Source organism: Microtus pennsylvanicus, chromosome 2, assembly GCF_037038515.1.
Source record: "Microtus pennsylvanicus isolate mMicPen1 chromosome 2, mMicPen1.hap1, whole genome shotgun sequence".
NCBI lineage: Eukaryota > Metazoa > Chordata > Mammalia > Rodentia > Cricetidae > Microtus > Microtus pennsylvanicus.
In genome coordinates this window covers 11896664-11909984 of record NC_134580.1, presented here as the reverse complement: position 1 = coordinate 11909984, position 13321 = coordinate 11896664, and the positions used below count along the sequence as shown (strand labels likewise).

The 13321-nt window shown below is 50.3% G+C and overlaps 1 protein-coding gene across 3 annotated transcripts in view; it reads left to right on the top strand.

Annotated features, from left to right (window-relative positions):
• Window positions 1-12913, top strand: part of A4galt (alpha 1,4-galactosyltransferase (P1PK blood group)) — a 30775-nt gene extending 17862 nt beyond the window's left edge. For 2 of the 3 annotated variants that reach the window (XM_075960155.1, XM_075960156.1), the window contains exons 2-3: window positions 8907-9045; window positions 11044-12913. In XM_075960155.1, the coding sequence (XP_075816270.1) occupies window positions 11089-12138 (1050 nt within the window). In that variant the 5' untranslated portion in view covers window positions 8907-9045; window positions 11044-11088 and the 3' untranslated portion in view covers window positions 12139-12913. Of the gene's footprint in view, window positions 1-8906; window positions 9082-11043 lie in introns of all 3 variants that reach the window. The other variant, XM_075960157.1, reaches the window with a different exon arrangement.
• The last annotated feature ends 408 nt before the right edge of the window (window positions 12914-13321 follow it).

The window sequence follows — 13321 nt, the reverse complement described above, 5'->3', positions numbered from 1 at the left end:
GTTCAGGTCAGCAGGCTTAGTTGCAAGCTCCTTTTCCGGAATCATCTCTCTGGCCCTCAATCGGTTCTTTCAGTTTTTAAGGGGACAATTTCATTAGAGTTTAGAAGAAAAACACCCCAGGATGGGCGAGGGTAGATCTTAGCCGCTGCTCGGAGTACCAGAAAGAACATACTTAGCTTCTGGCCAGTACCTGAGAGAAAAAGAAATAGTTCTGTTGTTCTGAGTGAAGACACAGAAAAGCAGATGAACCCAGCCAAACCTCAAGACTACTCAGCTGGTAGGACTGCCCGGAATTTCCTTCATATCTACCAAAGCAATGGTGCTTGCCCTTACCCCCCCCCCCCATATTCAATTTAATAAAAATTTCCTGTATCAGCAGTTAACAGGTTTGTTTGTTTTAGAAAGGGTCTTGCTATGTAACCTTGGCCAGACTGGAACTTGCTATGTAGACAAGGCTGGTTTTGAACTCACAGAGATATGCTTGTGTCTGCTCCCAAATTAAAGGTATGCACCCCCACGGCCAGCCTGACATTGGGTTAGAGGCCTGGGCTCTAGGTCTCTATTAAAGGGCCTCTCCTCTGCTGTCTTTACCCGTACCATGGTTGATGGCTCTTCATCCTCTCAGAGGGTACCCTGGTTTGGGGGGTCAGCTGTGTCATGATGTCAAAGAGGAACCAACACCGAGATATTGCAAGGAAAACTATATTCACAGCCAGGCCAAATTTACAGTTCCCCTCAGGAGTAGGAGAATGTAAGCGACCCTCAGCTGCAGCAGGAGGGATCGTTCATAGGTCCTTATGACTGTTGTAAGCAAACAAAGCTTAGACAAAAGTCAAACTTTTTTGCTGTTAGCATTTGACACAGTGTCAAAGTTTTTTGACATCGTTGTGATTGGCCGGTTTCAGAGAGCCTCGTTTTCAAGTCAAGTCGACCTGGTTTTTCCAGAAGGTCTTTGTGGTCTGTTGGTTTGAAAAACAGTCTACACAATAGGAGCATGAATCTTGTCTCACCTAAGGAAACCAGGGGCAAACATCAGGATTCTGGGACTGTGTCTGGGAGCTGAAGAATACGAGGAACGGAGGCTCTGTTATTTGTTAGCAGATGAGGTAATTTATTTAGCCCATATTAAGTCAATACTGAAAGCAGAAATGGGGGATTCCGCCTCTGCTAAGCTGTTTATAGCTGGGAGCCCTTTGTCAAATTCAAAGGAAACCCCCATTTCCCCAAACTCTGGCAGTTAAACAAAAGCATTCCCTGGAACTTGAGAGGCTAGTTCCTCTCCACAGAAGGGAGCCATTTCCCTTATGGCTGGCAGAAGGAACTTGTGGCTACCTGTGGTGTCTGTTAGCCTTACCAAAGCCCATGCTGGCCTCTCTGGGCTCCCTCAATTTCAGAGTCCCTGCTGGTTCTTGGCACTTCTCAGCTTTTCTCTCCTACCCTTCCCTAAGCCTCTCCAGCCCTCTCTCACCGCCCCTCATTTTCCGCATAACCCCGCTATTTTGGCTTACACGCTCTTTCTCGCCCTCTTTCTTGCCCATACTCTCTTTCCCTGTCTTCATTTCTCCCTCTCCCTCTTCCCGTCTCAATGCTCCGGCTTCTTGTCTGGCCGGGTCTGGTCTGCTGCCGTGTTCAGTTCACTCCTCTCTGCTCTGGACTCTTTCAGATCTGTTCTCTCCCTCAGAGCTACCATAAAAACCTTCCCCAGCCTGGTGGTGGTGACACATGCCTTTAATCCCAGCACTCGGGAGGCAGAGACAGAGGATCTCTGTGAGTTCCAGGACAGCCAGGGCTACACATATAGAAAAAGGGCTGCTTCCAAACAAAACAAAAAACCAAAACAAAACATAAACAACCCAAACCTTCCTCTTAACCAAACCATGGAGTAGCCATGTCATTAGTTTATAAACCCCTCTGAGCCGGGCGGTGGTGACGCACGCCTTTAATCCCAGCACTCGGGAGGCAGAGGCAGGCGGATCTCTGTGAGTTCGAGACCAGCCTGGTCTACAGAGCTAGTTCCAGGACAGGCTCCAAAACCACAGAGAAACCCTGTCTCGGAAAAAAAAAAAAAAAAAAAAAAAAAAAAAAAACCCTCTGAGCTGTGTAGCTCCTGCCTCCTCCCATCTCCCCCTTAGAAGTGAAGCCTGGGCTGGACGGTGGTGGCGCACGCCTTTAATCCCAGCACTTGGGTGGCAGAGGCAGGTGGATCTCTGTGAGTTCGAGACCAGCCTGGTCTACAAGAGCTAGCTCCAGGACAGGCTCCAAAAAACCACAGAGAAACCCTGTCTCGAAAAAAAAAAAAAGAAGAAGTGAAGCCTGGACCACCACAATCACTGGAGTTTCCTGAAATCCTGTTTCTGGGTCCCAGTGCATCTCCATTCCGTTCACTGCTCTGTGTGTCAGTCAAAGGTTCTTTGGACCACGCTTACGTGTGGGTAAGAAGTTTGTGTTTTCTCTGTACCCCAGATTCTCTAAAGATGTAACTTGTTTATTTTTCTGTGTAGCGTTTGAATCCATAGAAGAAGGAGCAGAACCAAGCTGTCCTTTTACTCCCATTGGGCCTTCTCTCCTTTCCACTGCTTTACTGTAAGTGAGAGTACAGTAAAGAAACCACCAATGGGCACTGGCACTGGCAGCTCTACCAAAGGTCCTGAGTTCAATTCCCAGCAACCACATGGTGGTTCACACCAATCTGTAATGAGATTGGCGCCCTCTGCTGGCAAGCAGTAATACATGCAGGCAGAACAGTGCATACATAATAAAAAAAAAAAACACCAGTGGGCAGTGGTGGCGCATACCTTTAATCCCAGCACTCAGGGGGCAGAAGCAGGTGGATCTCTGTAAATTCAGAGCCAGCCTGGTTTACAAAGCAAGTTCCAGGACAGCCAGAGATGTTAAACAGAGAAACCCTGTCGAAGGAAGGAAGGAACGAACAAACAAACCACCGAAGTAGATGTTGCTCCGTGATTAGGAGGAAGACTTTCATTGTGGATAAAAGAGAGAGGGAACATCCAGAGGCATGTGGAAGAGTCCAGAGCAGAGAGAGAAAGAAGCAGACTGGATGTGGCCAGGGCTATCTGTAAGAAAAGCCAGCAAAGAACAGCAAGAGTGAAAATGGTAAGAATAGTGGGGGAGAGACTAGCAAGAGGAGCGGTGGGCAGGGAACACCCTTGCCATTATATACACAGTGGAGGGGTACCTGGGCGAGGGAAGCCTGCTAGCATCATCCAGGATGTGTGGGAGGTGAGAAGAGCCCAGAGCTAACAAGCTTTGGGGTGTTTAACAAGTACATGTAAATGTAAATAGGGCTGGAAGCCACTGGAGGCCAGCATGGGCTCTGATAATCTGATTGGTGCCCCAGGGGTCAATAGACAGCCTGTGTCCCTTCTGCCAGAGGCAAGGGAAATGCTGCCTTTTGGTTGTCAAGGTCCTGAGGAATGCTGGCTAGTCTAACTGCCAGAAGTCTGTCTAGAGAAGCGGTTCTCAACCTGTTAACACTACAGTTCCTTGTGTTGTGAAATTATTTTCATTGTTATTTTATAGCTGTACTTTTGCCACAATTACGAATCGTAATGTAAATATCTGATGTGATGGACAGTCTTAGGTGACCCCGTGGAAGGGTCATTCAACCTCCAAAGGGGTCGCCACCCACAGGTTGAGAGCCGCTGTCTATAGTCCAGCTTGAGCTGAGCCTAGACTCAATTTTGGACCATGCCAATAACAATTGTCTTGCCCTTTTGGGAGGAAATGGGGTATAGTTTGGTCCTGATACATTCCTTCCTTCAAGAGTAGAAATGTGTGTACAATATGTTCTAATAAAATGAATCTCAAATTTGCATCAGTATACAAAATTTGTATAATAGACAAAAGTTCAATCCAATTTAAAACATTTGTAGCAGCTAATAGTTGCTTTTTAAAAGTAGATTCAATAATCTTTTTATCTTATCGTATCTGTATCTTCCCTTTTTTATTTTCAGAGTAGATTCAATAATCTACCCTTTTTTTGTTGGTTTGTTTTGCTTTTCAAGTCAGGGTTTCTCTGTAGCTTTGGAGCCTGTCCTGGAAACTAGCTCTTATAGACCAGGCTGGTCTCGAACTCACAGAGATCCACCTGCCTCTGCCTCCCAAGTACTGGGATTAAAGGCTTGCGCCATCAAATAATCAACCTTTTTATCTTATCATAACTATATCCCCTTTTTTTCCAAAACAAGAGCCCTGGATCTAACCTTCGTTTAGCTTTTTTCCTGACTATTATCTGTAACACCTTGTAACCAAAACTCTAAACAAAGACAAACATCCATAATCCATTTTTTGGGAATGTGGCCAGAGTTTTCTAGGCTACTTCCTGCTGATTAGGGCACTGATAATTAATGCTATAGCTTGCCTTCCTTCTTTCCTTTCTTCCTTTTTTTTTTTTTTGATAGAGTCTCATATCCCAGGTCAGCCAAAGAGGACATTGAATTTCTCATCTTCCCGCCTCTATCTCCCAAGTGCTAGAATTATAGGCATTGGCCACCATGCCTGGCTTGTGTGATGCTTGGGATGAAATTCTGAATTTCATGGTTGCTAAGCCAACACTCTGCCAGCTGAACTTCTCCAGCCCAGTCCCCTGTGTGGGACTACGCTTCTCCAGCCACAGAGCACCGACTATAGTGTCCCTGATGGCCCAGGAAACACAGCAGAACAGGATCCTTCTTTCCCTTGCCTTGGGTGAGCCCCATGCCCTAGGCCTCCTACTGTTACCGGGAACCTGGGAACTGCAAGGCACCCAAGTCTCAGGGAGGTGACTTGTCCTGTGGCACATGTCCTATACATAATCCTGCTGGGAAGAGACGCTGGAGTGTACTGGGAACTCTGCAATACTTTAGTACCTGTAGACAGACACTGGAGTAGGAAGGGAAGCTGACTTGACTGCACCAGGAGCAAGTGTGATCACAGGATGGGGATTGCGTGCTCTGACTGTTTGCTCTTGATAGCTGGGGGACAGTAATAAACAAGACAGCCAGTCCTGGCCAAAGGCTGCTTCCTGACCACGCACATCGGTACTGCTGAACTTGGCGATGAGAGCGAAGGAGAAGGCTTACTGTAGGTACGAGGGAGAGCATAGCATAGTCTGGAGTGGACATGGCCAGACTGAGCTGGGCCATGTGAGGAGAGAGAGCTGGAAGGGGAGAGGAGCCGCTGACCAACAGGGGCAGCCTGGGCTAAGAGATTGGCCAAGAGAGAAAAGGGTAGATCGAAAAGGGGCAGATAACCAAAATGACTGGATTATAATGGGGAAGGGCAAGTGGGGGAAGGGCAACCCAACGCCTAGGCTGGGGAAGTTTGGGGGGGGGTTTCCAGCCAGGTAGAAACTGAGGGATGCTAGGAGAACCTGGCAGCCAGGTCCACTTTGCTAATGCTAAATAGGTACCTTAGACTTAGGGACCTACCACCAATGTCTCTTCTTTCCCAGGCCCTTCACAGATACTGACAAAAAACATCTGTCACTCAGGCGGGGCCCTAGACGGGTGCCATGCTCTCCAAGGCCAAATGGGTTTTGTTTTAAGTTTGATCTGCAGGGCAAGTTCTAGGACAGCAAAGCTCCATAGAGAGACCCTGTCTCAAAAAAAAAAAATGCGTGAGATGAAGGCCCAGCAAGGCTGAGTCTCCAGCTAGCCTGGAGTCTTGCCACTCCAGGGCCACATACCAGGGGTCAGCAGTTCACCCCATCCCAGCCTGACTCATCTGGTGACCTAGAAACTCCAGTAGACTTATCCATAGACCTGATGGGGACACCCCTTTGCCCCTCCTCCCATCCCACCTTGCAACGACCTCCTGGGCCTTCCACTGCACAACCCCAGCCCAGCTCCTCAGGCTCCGTGTCCTCATTCTCCTAAGTGTCGCCAAGAGACCCTGCTTGGCTGTTGAACGGAGTCTCTTGGGTTTCCTTGAATCTTATGAGGACCCCTAGACAGGATGTGAGTTCTGTCTGCAGAGGCCTGGGGAGGGGAGCTGGTACCTCACATAGCAAGCCTGGGTGGGGACCTTGCCTGAGTCACCATCAGAATGTCTGACCCTCCGTTGGCTCAGCCCTGGTTTTCTGTGAGCCATTCTATTGGTAATCTTCCCAGAGGTGGGAATCTATGAAGTTCAGTGTGGGCTGCTTCTGATTGTCCCCATGGCACTGTCCTGGCTCAGGGTCAGCCAGGGAGACAGATGGAGGTACAGCCATTAAGGGTGCACCACTCAGGTTGGAAAATAGTGCATGGAATTGGTACCAGCCTGTATTTTTGTTCAGTCTCATTGGCTGCAGTGAATCATGGAACGTCCTGATAATAGGAAGCCATGGAAGGGCTTGGAGCAGCAGAGTGACCAGTTAACACACTACCTGGAAATAGCTTCCTGCCCTAGGGAAGGAAGCCTGGAGATGGGGGAGGTAACAGAGACATGCCGGGCTCCTCTGACAAGGGCCAGGGCTTGGGGTGCAGCCCCAAGTCCCACCCAGGGGGGCTGAGAGCATGCTTTGATTCTGAGGTCACGTGGGTATTGAGCTGTGGCCAACTTGGCCCGGGATATAACTTCTATTCCTGGTCTTCAGCTCGGACACCAAATATGGTGTGGCCTGCGTCTAGCACCTCCAGCTGTGGTCAGGCACACTCTCCCCCACCTCAGGCCTGGACTCCACCCTGTATCATGGCACAGTGAGGGCCTCCTAGGACTTGGGGTCCCAAATACTCAGAGGTTCACTCTGCTGATGTCTGCTGATCCACATTCAGGTGAATTCTGTCTGTCTCCCACTGAGCTAAAAGTGCTTATGCCAAAGGGGGTGGCGGCTCACACCTTTAATCTGGAGGCAGAGGCAGGCTGATCTCTTGGTTCAAGGCCAGCCTGGTCTACAGAGCGAGTTCCAGGACAGCCAGGGCTGCACAGAAAAACCCTGTCTGGAAAAACTAAAACCAAAAAAAAAAAAAAAAAAAGAAAGTGCTTATAACCAAAGCAGCCTCACTCACCAAAGGAGGACAAAGCTGCTGCTATTCTGGGGTCTGTGGCAACTCCCTCATAAGCATGACCCTGGCTGGGGTCCCGAGCCGCTCACTGGTGCCCTTGGTTATCCAGCAGCCACCCCTCAGCTCAGCGACTCCTCTGCCGGCTCATTTCCTCCCCTGCTCATTTGTTGACTACACCTATCAAGAGCTGGACATGATTCCAGATGCTGAACAAATACAAACCCAAAGTATGCTTTTCCAGCTGGGCGGTTGGTGGTACATGCTTTTATTCCCTGCACTCTGGAGACAGAAGCAGGTGGATCTCTGAATTTGTGGTCAGCCTGGTCTACAGAATGATTTCCAGGACAATTGGGGCTATACAGAAAAACCCTGTCTCCAAAAACAAATGTGTGTATGTGTGCGTGTGTGTACTTTTCCTTGAATGTTGTATCACATGCTTCTAATCACAGCAGGAGGAGAGGAGGTGGAGGTTGGGAGCAGGATCATGAGTTCAAGGCTAGCCTGGGCTGCTTAAGACCCTGGCTCAGAAACAACATGAGGCTATGATGTAACTCAGTTGGTAGTGTTTGCCTTGCTTGCATGAAGGCCTGGACTCCATCCCCAGCAAGGCATAAGCCCTTGAGGAAGGAGGCAGGAGGATCTGAAGTTCAGGGTCATCTTTGGGCTAGCTGATAAGTTGGAGGCTAGCCTGTTCTACAGGAGTCACTCAGTAAAACATGCTATCTGTCCTTGTTTGGCTATTTACAAATAAGTTACCTAAACAAATGAACACAGTGTGCTGTGATAAGAGCTAGGCAGAGTACAGGGGAGCAGAAAGCCCGGAACTCTGGAGTCTTTGGGGTTTGAGTTACGAGTGGAGAAAAAGCCATCACACAGAGAACAGAGACCTTGGCAGGTCTCCCGGTCCTGAAGCAACAGGTTCTGAGAGGCAGCAGCGGCAGATATGGTTTAGACTAGGAGCTGGGGGAAGTGATGTGAAGTCAGAGGTTTGGAGACCTGAGTCTCTCATATTACTTAGGGTCTGTGCAATCCTCTGATATGATTTGGCTTGGGTCATTGCTACTATTGCTGCTGTTATGGATAGAATCTCATGTAGCTCAAGCTGGCTTTGAACTCTCTATATAGCTAAGGATACCCTTGAGCGTCTTACCTCATCTCCCTGGTGATGAAATGGTTTTTTGTTTGTTTGTTTTTGTTTTGTTCGGTTTGGTTTGGTTTTTCAAGACAGAGTTTCTGTAACCATGGCTGTCCTGGAACTCATCACTGTGTAGACCAGGCTGGTCTCGAACTCAAAGATGGGCCTGCCTCTGCCTCATGAGTGCTGGGATTAAAGATGTGCGCCATCACTGCCACTTGACTGTTTGTATTTAAACAGCGTCTGGCTGTGTTGCCCAAACTGGTCCTAACCTTGTGAATGAACTCAAGTGCCCCCAATCCTGCAACCTGGTCACCGTGTCCAGCTATGACTTTATCTTGTTATTGCTCTTGACTTTTGAGACAAGGTCTCACTATGTAGCCCAGGCTGGCCTGGAACTTGTGACTCTCCTGCCTCTCTGCCTCTCCAGTGCTGGGGTTCAGCCTTTGACTGTCATTTGCTGAGAAGGAGCTGGCCGGTTTCCTTCATGCTTCCCACAGTCCCTTAGAGCCTGTGGTGCTAATGCGATGCAGAGTTCTCACGGGCCAACACCTCCTCCATTTAACTGACCCTTCCTTCCTTTCTCTGGTGCCCAGCCCAAGTGCAGTTCCACCCAGGGAGTTCTAGTCGGTTGTATTGTCCCTCTGTCTCCAGATGGTGCTTCCACAGGGCTGAACACAGGCTAGTGTACTCAGTTTAGCACAGGACTGCACTCTGAAAGCCAACGTGATGAGCTGCTGGCGGCCTACAGCCCGCCCACACTTTCTGCCTTCCATCTTTTGCAGGTGGGCTGGCAGCCCTGCGCATCAGAGGATAGACCATGTTCCTGTTGGCATAGAAGATGGGCGCCTAACCCAGTGAGCATACCCAGGATACCTGCAGGTGGCTAAGACTCCACCTCCTCGTCATGGGCTGCCCAGGCTGGTCAGTAGCCCTTTAACCTGGAAAGAGTCCATCCAGGTAGCTCAGACCCCAGCTCTTCCCTGTGGGATGGCCATTCCAAGAGTCCTGGAAGGGACTCAACTCTCAGGTTCCCGTAATTCCTGCCTGACTGTGTCCACTCAAGTGTCCTGGTTCCTAATGTCAAAATGATGCAACTGTCCCCTGGAGTGGCCAAGAGTCTGAGGGGTGTGAACAGAACATAGCCTGGAAGATACAACAGCTATGGTGTTATCCAGGACCAGGGCTGCTGTTAGTCTTCTGGGTATAGGACTGAGTTCCTCCAGTGAGCCACACACCCTTTCGGCCACTCCTTTTCCAGACCAGCTCTCTCCCCAGGACAAGGTGATGTGGTAAAAGTATAGGCCTCCCACCCCACCTCACCCCACCCCCACTCTTCCATACACATCCTGCCACTTTCTGCCTGGGGACAGCATGAGGGACATAGACTGTCCTCCTCCCCATCCATAAGGCAGAGGTGAGGATTAACCCTTTCAGCTGCTTATAAGGGTTTGACAGGTTTGTATGCATGAAATGCTGCAGTGTTGGTCAGAATGTCAATACTTCTTAAAGGAGCAAATGTGTGACGTAATAGGGCATGGTGGTGCATGGCTGCAATCCCAGCACTCGGAAGGCTGAGGCAGGAGGATCATGAGTCAAAAACCAGCCTGGTCTATATAGTGAATTCAAGGCCATCCTCACCAATTTAATTAAAAAGTCTGCCAGGTGTAGTAGCTCAAGCTTTTAGTCCCAGTGCCACCGGGCAGCGGTGGCACATGCCTTTAATCCCAGCACACAGGAGACAGAGGCAGGTGGATCTCAGTGAGTTCAGGCCATCCTGGTTTACAGAATGAGTTCCAGGACAGCCAGGGATATACAAAGAAACCCTGTCTCGAGGACCAGTCCACCCCCTCTAAAAGGGTCTGAGGGGCACAGAAAGGTGGCTCAGCAGTTAAGAGCACTTGCTGCCCTGATAGAAGACTTGAGTTTGGTCTCTAAGACCTGTGTTGAATGGCTCACAACCACCCATAGCTCTAACTCCAGGGGATCCCACACCCTCTTTTGCTCTCTGCAGACATCTGCACTTGTATACAATGTGCCCCCCACACACACAATTTATAATTAAAAAGGAAATAAACTGAGGCTAGAGAGCTGGCTCCATGGTTACGAGCACCAGGCTCTCTCAGAAGACCCAGGGTTGATGCCCGCCCAGCATCCACATGATGCCAGGCCACAACCTTCCCATTTCCAGTCCCAGGAGATCCAGTGCCCTCCTCTGAGGGCACTTTGTGCATGCAATACACAGACATATGCACAGGAAGAACACCCATGCACATGAAATAAATAACTTACAATAAATAAATCCTTAGATCAAAGACCCGCTTGCCCCAAGTGTCCCTCTGTCTCTACCTCCCCGGCCTTGGCTACACACATGCCCTGCTGTTCTGTCTTCCGTGGGTTCCCGGGATCCGAACTCAGGTCCTCATGCTTGCTTGTGCATTTTCCCCACTGAGACATATCTGCAGTCTTCGGCCCGTGTCTTCATGCTAAATGTGTTTTGAGACATTGAGCAGCCTGTCTTTGAGTGGGCCAAAGCCTGTTCATGGAGCTGAGGGGGGTCAGAGGATAGGCTACCACCCCAGGAGGCCAAGAGAGGCAGATTTTGTCAGGGTTAGGGTTCTGTGAAGCTTAAGTTTTTGCTTCTGGCTGTCCTTGTATCTGCTAGACTCTGGCTGCTCACTGTGAGAAACACTGATTCTGGTCTCCAGCCAGTCACAAGTTTGCTACACAAGGGAAAAAGGACCCTGTCCAGATTCTAGTCTGGTCTTCTTTTACAGGTGAGCAGCCAGCTGGCCAGGGTACAGCTCATGCCTCTTGGGTCCCAGAGACCCCAAGCCTTAAAAGCTGGCAGTTCCCATGTTTCTTGAGGGTCAGGAGGCCCTGCAGTCAGCAGACCTGAATGCTGGTGTTCGTTTCTTACAGACCATCACTCCTTGTGGGCATCTCCTGCTGTGATCTGAGGAGACCATGTTCAAGCCTCCCGACTGCCTGCTGAGGGTGCTCCGAGGCACCCCCAGACAACGGGTCTTCACTCTCTTCATTATCAGCTTCAAGTTCACGTTCCTCGTCTCCATCATGATCTACTGGCATACTGTGGGGGCACCTGAGGACCAAGGACGACACAATAGCCTGCCAGTGGACTTCCCCTGCCCCCAGCTGGCCTTTCGTGGCATCCTTGCCCCAGGCAACATCTTCTTCCTAGAGACCTCAGACAGGACCAAACCTAGCTTTCTGTTTATGTGTTCCGTGGAGTCAGCCGCCAGGGCACACCCAGAGTCCCAGATAGTGGTGCTCATGAAGGGGCTTCATAGGTACAAGTCAGGCCTGCCTCGGAACCTTGGCATCTCTCTCCTGAGATGCTTCCGCAATGTCCAGATACAACCTCTGGACCTGAAGGAGCTGTTTCGGGACACACCTTTGGCAGCCTGGTACTTGGAGGCGCAGAGAAGCTGGGAGCCCTACCTGCTGCCGGTACTGTCTGATGCCTCTAGGATCGCGCTCCTCTGGAAGTTCGGTGGCATCTACCTGGACACAGATTTCATCGTCCTCAAGAACTTGAGGAACCTGACGAACACGCTGGGTGTCCAATCCCAATACGTCCTTAACGGGGCCTTCCTAGCCTTTGAGCGCCACCATGACTTCTTGGCGCTGTGTATACGTGACTTTGTGGACCACTACAATGGTTGGATTTGGGGCCACCAGGGCCCCCAACTGCTCACCCGAGTCTTTAAGAAATGGTGCTCCATCCGCAGCCTGAAGGAAAGCCACACTTGCCGAGGAGTTACTGCCCTGCCCCCTGAGGCCTTCTACCCCATCCCCTGGCAGAACTGGAAGAAATACTTTGAAGACATCGGCCCCGAGGAGCTGGCCCGGCTGCTCAATGCCACCTATGCTGTTCACGTGTGGAACAAGAAAAGTCAGGGTACACACCTCGAGGCCACGTCCAGGGCTCTGCTGGCCCAGCTCCATGCACGCTACTGCCCCACAACACACGAAGCCATGAAGATGTACTTGTGAGGGCCCTCCAGACTGCCTTCGTGTTATCTCAGCTCTGTTACTGCCTTTCCTAGGGAGGCAAGACGAGCGGGAAGCAAAGAGGGCTCTGCCCTGCTGCTGCTGACTTTAGAGGAGACCAAGGCTGACCTGGAAAGCATTGCCACCTCTGTGCTTCTGCCCCTTCAGGCCAGAGTGACCCTGGTGTGGTAAAGATCCTTGAGCTCATGTTCTGGGCTGGCAGGTGATTCTAGAATTAGTAGCATCTGGGGCTTTACTGAGCTAGATCAGCAAGCCTGGAACACTGGAGAGCATTTCTAAGGTCGCTGGAAGACAGATGGGGCCAGGAGCAGAGCTCAGAGAAGCCTGGGTAGAAGCGTTGTGAAAGGTGGGGCTCTCTCAACTGAGTGAGCCCAAGAGGAGGGGCAGAGCTACTGGGAACTCCATCTTTCCTCCCTTGGAGCACGGCTCTGCAGATCTGCCATAGCCCATCCCGGTGATCAGGGGATGTGGAGATTACTTTGGTGTGAGGTGTGGGAAAAGTGTTTTTTTTTGGGGGGGGGGGGTTGTTTGATTTGATTTGGTTTTTGGATTTTCAAGTCAGGGTTTCTCTTGGCTATCCTGGAATTCACTCTGTAGACCAGGTTGGCCTCGAACTCACAGGGATCTGCCTGCTTCTGCCTCCCGAATGCTGGGATTAAAGGCATGTGCCACCACCACCTGTCTGGGAAAAGTGTTTTAAATGCCCTCCCTGTTGTGACACTGGAGGCTATAATAAAAGTGACTTACCAACATCTAATGCCTCGTGGTCACATAGCACATTTGTGAACACTGACTTCAGCAAACACACCCTGTTGTACAGATGGGAGAGGAGCTGGAGGGTGGCCATTTCATGGGTCACAAAACTTGGAGAGGCCAGGCTCAGAACTGGGTGGCTGGCTGATAAGGCATGAGAGGAGCCTGTGTCCCACCTCACTTCTCAAGGCTCACAAATAAGGGGGGTCCCGGCCTATTCACACCCTTTCATAAGCCCTAGGTCTGTTTTAGCCTACATGGGGCTCAATACAAACACCAAAGTGTGAGGCTAGGGGCTAGCCACAGCAAAGGGCAGGGACTCTGGCTTCACTGGCTTCTGAGAACTCCTGGAAGCGCCCTGCTATGTAGTCCCAGGGCCGAGATGTTCTATGACTCTTCTGGCTGGGCATTC